The sequence below is a fragment of the Hippichthys cyanospilos genome, chromosome 14, assembly GCF_059441005.1.
Source record: "Hippichthys cyanospilos isolate Australia breed blue-spotted pipefish chromosome 14, RoL_Hcya_1.0, whole genome shotgun sequence".
Taxonomy (NCBI): Eukaryota; Metazoa; Chordata; class Actinopteri; order Syngnathiformes; family Syngnathidae; genus Hippichthys; species Hippichthys cyanospilos.
Window position 1 is genome coordinate 15,355,942 of NC_142382.1, and position 14,117 is coordinate 15,370,058.

The 14,117-nt window shown below is 38.3% G+C and overlaps 1 protein-coding gene across 3 annotated transcripts in view; it reads left to right on the plus strand.

The window, feature by feature from the left end:
• The window catches only part of LOC148413136 (disheveled-associated activator of morphogenesis 2-like), an 87,328-nt gene that overhangs the window by 27,006 nt on the left and 46,205 nt on the right, over positions 1–14,117 (plus strand). For all 3 annotated transcript variants that reach the window (XM_088433288.1, XM_088433291.1, XM_088433290.1), the window contains exon 2: positions 5,835–6,109. In XM_088433288.1, coding sequence (XP_088289414.1) covers positions 5,942–6,109 — 168 coding nt within the window. In that variant the 5' untranslated portion in view covers positions 5,835–5,941. The remainder of the gene's footprint in view (positions 1–5,834; positions 6,110–14,117) is intronic.

Consider the following 14,117-nt stretch of genomic DNA (forward strand, 5'->3'; position numbering starts at 1 on the left):
TTATAAGTCTAGGAAAATTAGCTAAAAAAAAAATCCCACTTCCATATGTTATGTTACAGGCCCTGGGATTTTTTTTGTTATAATAATAATCATAATAATAATATAAACGTGTCAGAGAAGTGAAAATGATCACCAGAAGCTTACAATACATAGTAATCAATGTGATCTTTATTGACACACATGTATACAACATATTATCAATATATTTCCGCAGTACTAGATCTTTAAGTCGTAAGTTGTAATACACAACTTACCTTGTTGCCACTCACCGCATCACTGGGTTGTTGTGTATGGAAAAGTTGTTAAATGCCACTAGAATTTTTAGATAGCTGTGTAATGAACCGCTGGGATGACATTTCATGTTATTGCTACCATTCCTATACCCACTGCGACTTTTTTGAAAAGCTGTCGGATGCATTGTCCCAACAGGAGTTTAAGGATTAAATAAGGAGTAAAAAAATAATTTGATGCGGATCGTTCCCAAACTTTTGACTGGCCAGGATTTAAGGAAAAAGATCTGCCATGCAAGAAAGCATGTCTATAGCCAGCTATATTATGCGCATATTATATGGAATAAAACCTTATACATTTAATGCTGGAATTACCTAAGAGAAAAAAATTGATTCTCTTTGTGTTATTTACTATCCCTAAACTGTATGACTTAATAGTCGATGTTTTACACCACGTGGAAACTGTCGGGTCATACACAATTTGATTGGGATTAGCGACGGTGTAAAGATGAAAAATGGAGAAGTAAGCAAGCCGTGTCTTAATTGAGGAGCATGTTGTGACAAATGTTGTTCGAGGAGATGCAATGAAGCATATTTGCTTCAATTTAAGTCTATGTTTGCAATTAGGCATGAGAACAAAACCAGGAGTTTGATGTATAACTGCACAGCATTTTGGAGGGGCTTATTGGATGTTGGTATGTGTTGAGCCACAAACATTTAATTGATTGATCCATGCATGGATATACACCGCTTCTAACTTGCTCTTCCACACATAAACCCAATTTCAGAAACACGCTCTCACTCACTCTCGTCACTGCTGCTCCCTCCTCCTGCACTGACCTACTTCCAGGCACAGGGGACCATGCAGAGAGTTAGTGGGCTGAATGAGAAGTGGCAGCAGTATCTCCCTTTAAAGCTCCCTCCCTCCTTCCATCACCTTCCTCTCATCACTCTCCGGCTATGCTTGGCTACGGTCCAGACCGAGACTCAGAGTTGCAGGCTGGCTCGTCGCTCTGTTTCAGGGCTCATGGTGTGTGAGTATGCAAGATGTGCTCACTTCTGAGCCTCCAGTGGGAGTGTGTGATTTTTGAATGTGCGAACATGTGACTGTATAGCTGTATGCGCACCATGCAGCATGAGCGAGGAGTTCATCAAAGTGCTTCTGTGGTTTTGCGCTTGCCACAGGAGTGTGTGAATATGTGTCTGCAGAGAATCTGACACACACATGCACGCACACATGCACATTAAAATGTCTCCAATTAGCACTAGGTTTTTGAAAGCCAATGGCTGACTTTTTCAATATATATATATATATATATATATATATATATATATATATATATATATATATATATATATATATATATATATATATATATATATGCCTGTTGTCATTGAACACAGCAATTGAGTTCAACTTTAAAGCTTAAAGCTCAACATTCTTTTGTGTACTTAAGTCAGAAAAGGTGCATGGCTGTGCACTCTTCTGGCTGTACACATTCTCAGATCCATTGAAGTCAGTCATTTATGCACCCAGTGGCTGTAATAAGTCCTGTGCTCAACCAGGTTGACACATAGTAATGCATGTTAAGTTTGTATATGGTTAATCGGCCACCATACTCTGATTTCTATATTAAAGGTGGACTATAGGTTTAAAATGCATACAGAGTGATTTTCAAAACCAACTTGAAAATTTGCTCGATTATTTACAGACATCCTTAGAATATGATGAATTGTTGAGCTGGGATCCCCATGGTGGCAGGCACAATTCTTAACCTGAAACCTTGGTAGTTGAGAAATCTACAGAGGTTTCAAGGCGCATGTAGGCATTTCACATGACTCCATGTGACGAGTGTGAGGCTCATTTTTCCAGAAATATGCTATTCCTTGCACATCTCAGTATTCTCAGGCTGAGTCGCTAGGTGCCAGTCATGGTTTCTGAGCAGATGTTTAACTTTAGTTCTGGTCTGTAGCAACTTTATCAATGCTATTGAGATCACTATATTGATATTCTGCACGACAGTTGTTTTTTGGCAGAAAAAAACGAGTTTTACTTTCACCCACTGAATTAACCAGCTTGTTTTATTCTTTTGGAGATGGTCACACGCTGTAGCGTAGCAATAAAAGCCTACACCGTGGCCATAAAATATTTTATATGTTTTGAATAATTGTCAGAGTACGCTTTAGTTTTGTGTAATAGCGACCGTACCTTATAAGACCTTTATTTGACTGATTTCTCAGTTTGGACAGTCGGATCACCATTTATTAAGAGATGTGGATAGGAAAAAAAGAAAAAAGTAGTAGCATCATCTCTATAAGCAGATACTCAAAAGGGATGTCATGTTTGCTCTGTGTGTTGAGCTATAAGTAGTGCATAAAAAGAAAAGACTTCTTAATAAGATGCCTCACTGACCAACCAGAACAGGTGCATCAGTTAGCGATGGCCAGTGCTTGCTTGGCTCATGTATCAGTGAAAATTTATGTACGGGACTTTGTATGCTACTATGGCTGTTATTAAAGTGCTCTATGTATTAGGTTGAGTTGACTTGACAAGTCTATGAAATGTAAACATTATAAACATTGAAGGATGTCATTGGAGGTCACCGCAGAAGGAAGTCTCTGCTGTCGAAAAACATGGTTGGAAATTTTTACTTAATAAAAATGTATTTTCCACTGCACTTTTGTTTGGATGGATGAAAACACACAATGTTGTGTGGTACCACAAAAAAAGCCCACAATTATCAAACACATTCCTTTAGAAACTGAATTTCACAGAGAGTCTATAGAATTACTTTAGTTTCAAAAGAAATTTGTCCAGTGGAGTTGTTGTGAATCATCAAAACAATGACAAAGTCATGAGTGTGCATCATAATGCATATTATATTCCTGTTTATGTACAGTATGCTCTGTATATAGATTCTGCTGTGTATATATTTGTCCCCGGCCTACTTTGCCTCGGGTGGAAGCAGGCCCGCAGGATTGTTGAGTGAGGACTGATCGCAAATAGGACTTTGGAGGAGTAATAACACGCACGCACGACCATCTATGCACCACTGCAAATGAGAATGTCGTTGTTTTGGTTTGTGTCATTTCTTTTTGCCAGGGGCTCCCAACAGTTAATTATACGTTTATGCTAGGGGTAAAAAAGAAACACTTATCAGTACTTATTAATTTTGTGAATATGATCCAAACAAGTCACCCGTTTCTTCATTTTAAATAATGGTTATTGTTTTTTCTTAGACTACTGATTTTCTGTTTTTTTTTTTTTTTTTTTTTTAAAGACTTCCAATGTTTGTGTTTGCCTTTGCTATATTAAGTAATAAAAAAGACAGACCCTTAGAGTAACATCTTTATCTGATCTGTGGTGTGGTAATTGAATTAATTTCAATTCAACTATATTAACTTATTCAATCAGTGCCAGGAAACTGAAAGCATAACCCCATTATAGATTGAAATGATAAGCAATGTCGAGGAGGTGCATCGGTTTGTAAATGATTTTATTTTAGCTAATTTCTTTCAGTTGTGTTCACAGTTGATACCAAGCACAGACCAGTCCAACCAAAGGTAAAGCTTGTCGTAATTGGGAATTTAGGAATTTAACACCATCGCAATTCACAGGACCTTCGTCTCTATTGCAATGAGATTGAATTGCAGTTCAGTACTATGTTTGATAATGATCATAGAGAAAAGGAAAGGAAATGAATTTCAAATAAGCAGCCCAAAAGTGACATGTTGTTGAAATGAGGGAGAAAAACAATTTATTTAAAGCAGTGCACAGCTCTGCTGCCGCCTACACAAGGCACATGCAAGGAATCAGGAAAAACAGATGAGCAATGTTTAAAGGCCACATTTCAAATGTTTTTTTTTCCCTTTTCTCTATTTCCCCTTGAAGCGCATGTTGAAAGCCTAGCACAATGATAAAAAATTTACCACCTAGTTATTTTTAGACAACGAAATGAGAACGCCTCTGCACTGAGAATGTGCGAGAGAAATGGCAAGGAGTTGTTCTCAGTAAAATGGGCTAGTTTCTTATATAAATTGAAGTAATACTATTTCTTGTCACAAACATATTAAAGTAAAACTCAAAACTCATACCCTTACTTCTGTATAATCATTTAAAAAAATGCATCAAATGTTAGAGTATAGTATTATTCTTTTACTGTTTTTCCCCCCCAAACAGTACTGACATCAGTGTTCCATTTTCAACCTAAAATAAAACCTCTTGGTCCAACATTTCTGCTAGATTACTTTTAATACCTTTACATAACAGCCTGCAGGTCCCTTTGGTCACAAAATGGTGGTAAACTGTTGCCATTTGTGAAATGAAGTGGGTGTAATATGCGGTTGTGTGTGTGCGAAAAAACGTATAACGCAGTGTAAACTGTGCACTGCTCCTTCATTCAGTGACCACCCATATACTTTTTGTTGCACTGAGGAAATCCTCTCGGGTTGATGTGTCCTATTCATTGCTTGACTCCTAGTGCAGTGTAGTCATTCACTACTGTACACACGCACACACACTCACACACATTGTCTGCTCTATTGAAGAGTGAAAGGGCACTGTTAGGGCAGCTCAGTGTCGGAACAACGACTCATAGACACACTGTTGAGTCGCGATTGTACCTCACAGACAAGCGCTATCTTTGTTGAAATGACACTGAAAGCTGCACATATTATCCCGGTCCCTGCTTTCTTTGTTGTCACGTTGCACTGATCTTTGCCCACATCTTAGATAAACTGGAGAAAATTAACGACATTTAGAAGGCAGCAGTTATGCTTTGCTTTGCTAGTTTAGTTTAAATGAGGAGTTAAAACGTTTTTTTTCCTTTCCACTGGTTAAGGATGGTCGTGAGTAAGACCTGTTGACATATTTCAGGGTATGTTTACATAAGAAAACAAACATTTTGTTAGTTTTTTATTGAGTTAAAATGCAAACATACAATCTTGTATTATAGTCTTTGTGTGTTACTTCTTCCTACTCATTTTTGATTGTACATTTCATCCATATTTTATTTTTTGTTTATTTTTTCTGCTTAGTTTTTTTTTTTTTTTTTAGCTCACATTTTTTAAATACAGACTAGTATAAAGTACCTGCTCGGCCTCTAGTTGTCAGTTTAAAAAAAAAAAAAATGTTCGGTTTTCCTCCCAGAGCTGATGTTTTGATCCTGGTATGTCAGATACAGTATGTTTGGACTTATAAATGGTCTGTAAATGATTTATGTACTAACAACAGTATGTCGACCTTGCTTAAAAGGTGATATAAGAACAAATGTTGTAGTTCACCATTATTGTTTTGACTGTAACCTTATTGTGCCCAGACTTGAAACTTTGCACACAATTTCACACTTTTGTTTTCATTAAGATAACATAGTTCACCTTGATCCCATTAGAATTTGTTTCAAAATTCCACGACGTTACGTAACTTAACCTCATCGGTAAACTACTAGAATTTGGCTCTTGGTTTACTTTGTTGTGATCAATTGCATTATCGCGTGGAACATGCTTGCCCTGTATTTTATGTAGTTCATGTATTTTATGAAGCCACAAGTCTTTTAATTATGTAGGGGTGATTTCTAATTCTCTGTTTTTTTGTTGTTCTTTCAGATCATGCCCCCTAGATAGCAGCCTTGTTCTCTTCATTCCCCCCCTGCTCCCTTCCTAAATATTTCGGCTTCAACTCCTCCACTGCCACGTGTGTTAGTGCAGCCACCATGCCCCCCAGGAAGAGGACAAGGGCGGGCCTGGGGTTCCTGTGCTGCTTCGGCAGCAGTGAGCCCCTGGAAATCAACCTAAAGGACAGTGTGCCCTTGCAACTACTGGAATTCAGTGCCCCCATGCCACCCGCTGAGGAGCTGCATGCTCGTTTCTCAGAGCTGGTGGTAAGTGTCAACCTTCATATTTTTGGCATCCCAATGACCAAAATGGTTTTGATGTAGATGTAGTATTAGGTTTCAAGAAGTGTTCGTTTTGGTGGTTCATCACCAGGGTAGATGTTGATGTTGGTCTCATGAGTCCAAATGCCTTTGTTACAAATGTTTTGTGGTTCATTTCAACACTCTTTGCAGATTGTTGACAGTCTGTTCCGAAACACAAACGCTCATCTGTGAAGCATGTTGGAAGTAAAGTCACAATATGGACTTGCATGGCTGCTTCTGGAATGGTGTCACTACTCTTTATTGGAATAACTCGTGATGGTACCCACAGAATAAGTTCTGAAGTCCACAGTCTTTTTTTTTTTTTTTTTTTTTGTAGCATTTTACAGAAATATGCGTCCAAACTAATGGTGAGAAGCTTCCTCATGCAATAAGATTATGACCAACTCAAACTCGACACAACAAATGACCTAATCAGTAGGCAAATATGAAAGGTCTTAGATGGGCCAAGTCAATCACCAGACCTTTAACTAATAGACCATGCATTTTACATTGAAAAGAGGAGCCTGAAGGGAGAATTCAACAGGTCACAGGCTTGATGCAGTTATTTTGAGTAACTGCTTTGCCACGAAATATTAAATGTAGCTGAATCGGTTGATGTTTGTACCAAAGCAACCTGGTTTGGAAGAATCCTAAATTGTCAACTGTTTTATGTCTTTGGGTTAATTTCTACTTGCCTAGATCTAAGCTATTTATTTATTGTCTTTCTTCAACTATCCCAGTTTCCAAATACTGTACGGTTTCAGATTCTTTGCTACGAGAGCGTTCTTGGCACATTCAAGTCTTTGTCTTGGAATGCTAAACTTCACCACCAATAGGATAGATTACTGCAGCTGTCCAGATCAATTCAGGGGAAGCTGAGGAGAGAGAAATTCCTTTTAGATTACAAAATACTTCAGTGTTATCAAAGCAGAGGTTTCCCAGAGGTTATTCTTCCAAGCAGTTATTTGAAAAAGTGTTTGTGTTTTTACGTGTTCAGGGGGTCATTCATTCAAAGTCTCATTATGAATGAATTACATTTGACTTAGAAGGGTATATCTGACATGTCCAGTTTGCCCTTTACAGTATATGGCAGAAATGTCCCCATGCTCGAGGATCTGCTGCTTATTTTGAAGTAAATATTATATCTTCAGCTTCCGTTGATGAGCCTGACATGGATGCCTGGGAGGAACAGCCATCAAAACAGTGGGAGTTGATTTCAAAACCTCTCGCAACATTGTGACCCTTGAGGAAAAAAGAAAGTATTTGCTACTCTCCCATCCCATTGGATCAGGTCCTTTAAACATATTGTGAATAGATTGTTCTTGAGATGGATGGATTGGTATTTTGTTTTTTACAAACTCCGATGTTCAATGTTCGGGGTCATGTCTCTGTTTCGTCTTTGAGAAGCATCACAGCATTGAATACAGCAGTTCAAGGTTATGATTTTTCATGCAAGAGAGGTGGAAAAATATGTTCCTGTTAGATGATTACTCACTGTGACAGCTTGATTCATATTTGCTTAGACTGGATGACCAATACACAAAATGCTTCTACCTGACAATGGTAATCTGGATAAGTCATTGGCCTTCCCCATCTGCTTTCGTGATCCTGCTGCCGCCAACATGACACATTTGACCACTTCTTAACAACCTGTACAGCAAGAATATAGATTGACTAGTCACGAGCTTGACAATAACATTTGTAACACAAGAAGTGTGCTTTGCATCATGGGGCAAAATTAAGACACATAATAGCGTGTTTCCTTGGCAACAACGGTGGGGGATTATTGCTATGAAAGACTCTCTTGAGGAGGTGAATAAGACTGAATGGAGCCTCTGGAGTGGGAGCGACAGATCTGGGCCAACTGTAGGAGTAAACCACCTTCAGAGTTCTCGCATCCATAATGGGATCTTCCACTGGGTCCAGAGGCAGCACGCTCAGCTCACGCTCCCCATGCATGGAAAAGGCTTGCACTGTGCTGTCAAAAATTATATTGCCAAGAAACTGACAGAAAAATGTCATGTCCTCCTGAGAACCAGCTTATTCGTGTGCTTTCTCCTTTTCCATGTTGTCGCAGCAAGACATAAAAGTTCATTGCATCCCACAAACAAAAAAAAAAAACCATGAGACATCATTGGAAAGGTCAGGATGTCCTCAATTGAGCACAATAGGACTTAGTAGGGTAGCTAGAATGATTAACAGATGCCCACATTGGTGGACACAAATGAATAGGCTGGGTCTCAGGAGGATATAAGTATCATATTAACATGGAAAGAATTCTCTTTGAAATTTGCTTTTTGTCATTCATTTAACTATCGTCCCAGAATGATAGTTATGATTGCACACTTATCTTTTTGGAGAGTGAATGTACGCTGCTAACCTTATAAAACCTAATTTAATCTTTGCAAAGAAAAAGGCTGGCTTGAAATTTATCAAGTTAATAAAGCCAATCCAAAAAGCTCTGCTACTGCTGCTCCTCGCACATTATAATTTATTAATTTCCGAATGACTGACTTGGAATTATCCCAATCGGGAGGCACTTGAGAATTTTTTCCACTCAACACTTGAGATGGAATGGTACAGAGGCTGTGTTTATGTAATTTATTCATTTTCTAGTCAATCCAAGCTCTGCTACTCATACTATCGCACACAAATTCATACCCTCATGGCCGGCGCTCAAGGACATTTCAGAATGGGCCCTCAAATTATACAGTGATCCATCTCCGTCCCTCATTCTGTTTCAATTGTATTGACTTGAAGTCATAAGTGAAGTTTGACAGGGCTTAACCAATGCCACACATATCCTTGATTATGACCTTATCAAGTATTATTGTTTTATTATTCAGCAAATCATAATTAACTCGGTCATATTCTCACTTGGCACTTCATTAAGATGAGATAAATAGACTTTGCATGAATGACAACCAAGTGTGTGGTTGTTGGGAACAACTATGCTGGTAAGACGAGGCTTTTTGTGGAAATGTCGGCATAGCATTACAATGTCATCAATTTTGACGGTGCCTCCATGTGAATTCAGATGTCACAAGAGAAGCAGACATTTTCAGCTTGTAGATGTCCATGGGTGATTTAAAAAAAAAAAAAAAAGTGCATTGGAAGAGAAGCAATGACTTGAACCTCTTAAGTGGAAGACTTTCATAGTTTTAAAAGTTGGATTTCACACAATGTTAAATGTGAAAATTGTGAGAACAAATGTCACAAGGCGTACTCTAGTGTACAGTACATACAGTACAGTACAACATAGAATGTTTTTTTTTTAACAATTTTATGACTGATGATTAAATGTATTGGCTAACGACTGCAGTGTTAAAAAATTAGTTTCAACATGGAATGGCTTACATAATGCTATTGCTATTACCTTCTGTGGAGGGAACATTTGTTTCAACAAATCCCAACAAAATGCAGCAGAGTGTGTTCAAAGTTAGCCTTTCTACTGCATTTATTTCTAATGACAGAAAAATAGTTTTTTTGTCTATTCCTTATAATTTTGGTTGCTCATTTTGGGCATTTGATCATGAAGTGAAAAAATAATGCCCCATCTTTCACCTCATGACAAGCAATGTTATTGAAAATAAATAAATAATAAAAACATAAATAAATAATAAATAATACATGTATAAATATATAAATAAATAAATAATTTTACATTGTTAAGCTTTTGTTTTCTTTTCTTCAACTCTATGATTTCTATAACAGGAGGCCTCATTGTTTTCTGCTATATTTTGTAATTTTGGAGAACGTCTGAGTGTGAGCCAAACAGACAAGGCATTGGTCCAGCTTTCTTCTGTCAGTTTTGGGAAACTGTTGGCACTATTGAACTTTCAGTCAGTGGGGCATCATGTAGTTGAGCGGTGTCTTTGATTGATGGCTTTAGTGTAGTGCACGTCCTGGGATGCCACCTCTTTTCTCCGACATGCATTAAGTTTTCTGTCTGACTTTTCAACATGAAAGCTTGAACATATTTTTTATGTGAATAGAGTGAAACCATTCAATGGAAGTGGCCAAGCCCTGTTTGAACTTTTGGAGAGAGGCATAAGAAAGCAATGACTAGATGTTCGATGACTCACAGAGACTGGATTCTTTGACTCCTGTCTGAGGCACTGCAAGACCCAAGCTTTGTGAAAGGGAAGTACGTAATGCCATTTAAGCTATTTTGACTGAGAAAGAGAAGGTAATGGATCACGTTTTTGCATTTAGTTCCCCTTTAGTTAATTGTTAATTGATTTTATTTCGGAAAAAAGATTACATTGCTCACCATATTAAAAAAAAATGTGAAAGTGAAATTGAAATTTTTGTACCTTCAAAATTGAGTCTTAATTTACATTAAGTATTTACGAAAAGTGACAGCTTCCTGTGATTCCCCCTGAGGCCTCATATGACCTCCTGATATCTGCCCTGTTTTTCACCAGGCTTCCTGTCTTGCTCCAGATGGTTGCAAGGGCGTACTGTATATGCTCATGGCACTCTTGTAAAACTTGATTCAAGCCACCTTTTAAATAATGGTTAATAGTCACTCCCTCCAGGCAGGATGTCATTCTTGGACCACACAATTCCCATTTAGGTGGAGTCTGACACATTCAAAGTCAGTGGTCAGACAGTAATAACCCAACTCCCTTTTCTATCCCACGCATTCACACTCAGTCATCATCTTTTCTTCCGGTGGACATATTTTTTTTCTGATGTTTTATGTACTTTGTCAGTTTCCTCCATTTTATGCACTTTGTTTCCGCATTTCTTGCAGTTAACACCTTTCTACCTTCTCCCTGTGGTCTTCATTATCCTTTCAAGAGGCCGTGAGGATAAAAAGAAATGGCTTTCTCAATATATTTTTCCCCCAAATGTACTTGCATTTTATTGGCATTCTTCTAGAGCTGTGCAGATCGATCCAAGTATCGATAGAATTAATCCTAAAATCGATATCAGCATTGCATCGATACCAAAGTTAATATTGATCCATTTTATTTATTTATTTCGGTTTCTCGTGGGCCCCTCACGCAATGCCTTTCTAGGTTATATGTATGTTTTGGAGTAGTTTTTTTTATTTTTTTTTTTATGAATGTAATATTTTATGAATATATGAGTACTTGATGTCTGACTCAGGAATGTTGGAATCAGGAACACTGGCACCAGATTTTACTTGGTCATTGATTGATACCAAAATCTTCAGCGGAGCTCTAGATTCCTCCTGCTCTTCCCTTGCGCAATATGGTCTTCTTGAATATTTTATGAACATATGCATCAGACATTTATCATCTCCCTGCCTTTATATATCCCGCCATATATAACATAATTAGCCTCAATGTCTTCTTGTCAATAATCTCTTATAGTTTTGCTGCGCATCATACCCACTACTCACTGCCCTATAACAGTTCAATATTGGCTTTAGTCATTTGTTTTTCCATTTTAATCACTTGGTTACAAATATCCTTGTTTAGCACATAACTTACATACATGCATAACATACTTGTGTCTTGATTCATTCAGCATCCATAATGTACTTATATCTTGAAGCCTCAAATCCACAACACAGCAAGAGCCACCAGTTGCTTTCTGCACAGTGCCTCCTTTGCCTCATTCTTCTTTCAGATTGTCTCTGTTTTCATTATTATTTGGCACATTTGAGAAGCCCAAAGCAGGAAATTGAATGATAAGGCATGTCCATCAATCTGCTGCACACATGAACACCGTGACACCCGTTTTAATTTGTAACAATATGTGATAGGCTGTTGAAAATATGAAAGAAGGTCTCAGTATCCTAAGGTATGCATGTTCCCCTTTTGAGCAGCAGGTGTAACAATATTAGCTTTGGTTTATATGAATTCCCAACTGGAGTATGTTGGCGGAGATGTACGGGGGCACGGGTTCTTGCACAACCAAGGTGGAATGTTGTTTAGTTTGGTTTGGAGTTTTGATTGTGGACTTCAGGTTTTGTGGTATTGTTATAGGTTTGTAAGGAAAGGGCATGTGATTCAGATGTACAAGAGAGATTGAGGTAGAGGAAAAGGATGGACGGTTTCATAACATAAAACAAATCCCACATCATCAGTGCTCTAGGTTTTCACCATCAGATGAACACAATGTTTGTATGTGTGTGATGCTCTAGTATAGACATTCAGAAACAGTAGTGTGCACAAAGCAAGTCTTTTTGAATCAAATGTAATTCCTCTATCCAGTTTACGAGAAAGGACAAACCATTCACTGAAATAATCCATTGGAGAGAGAGAGACTGGCTAGTTTTTTAGTTTAGTTTTTTAGTTTACTTTAAATCATCAATGTTTTAATCATAAAATAAACACTGGAATGAAACCCCCTATCCCACTGAAGGGTCTGTGAAGGTGGCAGTAACATTTTCTAAACTTCCTTGCAAGAAGAGCAATGCCTGGCGACCTTTGCCGACCTTGAACAAACCCTGGTGGAGATCAAAAGAGCCCCGCACATCATTAAGTGTTTGTGGTGGAACATTTAATATTGTCATCGTCTTACAAAAATGTAAGTAGTAAATACATTAGGCATGTTGAATTATGACATACATTGCTTCATTTTGAAATATGGAATAGTCTTAAAAAAAAAAAAAAAAAAAAAAAAAAAATCACTTACTTATTCCTCTTTAGAAAATAAGGACCGGTAAATATAAACATACTTTACACACATGGCCTTTACTCATGTGTACTCACTGCATCCGAAATGTTTTGACAAAAGCTATCACATCTAAAAAAAAAATCTAGGCTGCCACTCGTGTCTACTCGTGGCAGGCATTCTGTGGCGCACTACCTCTGCCCTTTTCTAGCTTCCGTCTCCCCTCCATCCCTCTGTGTGACTTGTTTTGTGCCTTCTCTAGAGCTAAAACCCCACTTACAATGCTGCTAAAATGCTATGATGATGCACTCTACAGAAGTGTAAGTGTTGGGAGGGGGTGGAGCCATTTGCTGGTGGATGGGTATTTGCTAAGTCTCGAGTCCCATCGTTCACAGTGAAGAGTCATTCAAGACATGATGCGTTCATGAATGTCACATTTTTACACTGTGTTCCCCAACTTGACGGTAATGTAACACACTTGTACGTAAAAGGATAAATACTGTAAGTTGTTTTAGTGTATAAAAATGCAGAAGCCCTCACAGCCTGCCCTGCTGCTCCCCTTCTGTTTTCCTCTACTGCTACTCTGCAATTTAAACTAGTCAGTCATTTAAGTGTTACGTAAAACCCTTAAGTAAACATAAACATCCCCTAAAATGCCAAATCCTGCATTCCGCAGATGCTTAAATCCTGTTTTTCCATTGCGTACACCCTTCTTTCACATTCCCTATCTCTCTTCATGTCAGACGTTAAATTGAAAGGCCTGAGGCATAGTGCCGGGTAGAGGGAAGTAGCAGAGAGATCAACTTTTGGGCTCAGCTCCCATCTGGTTCAAATCCAAGGGTCTTATTCCCACAGATTTCCCCAGAAGCTCACAGTATCTGGTCTTCTAAATAGCTGCAGCTTGGACAGCAGGGCTTTGACCCGGGGAAGAGGCGTCAAGACTTCTGAGACGAGCTGACTTTTCAGACTTGATTTCTTCGCCACAGAATGTGGGGAGCAGTTTGTGATTTAAATTAAATCAGGAAATATTGAACGGAGGGAGGACCTGAGCTTTTCCTCTTTATTGTGCCGAGTACAGACCCTGGGAGGACCAGCTTGGGGTTATAGTCACAGTTGGTCAGTGAAATGATGCCATTGAGATGAAAACTGCTTGGACCTATGATTCTAAACCTCCTTTGTGTTTTCTGTCTGTATTACACGTCCTTGAAGGGTACACCATTCAGATGGTTCCTTTTTATGTTATTCAAAACTCACTATAATTGGTTCTGGTATTGAAAGCACTGGATGAGAGATGATGTCACTTTTTAACATGTCAGGCTCTCCATGTGCACCTCATCCACTTCGTTCAGCTCAATGGATTAAATTTAAAAAAAAAAAA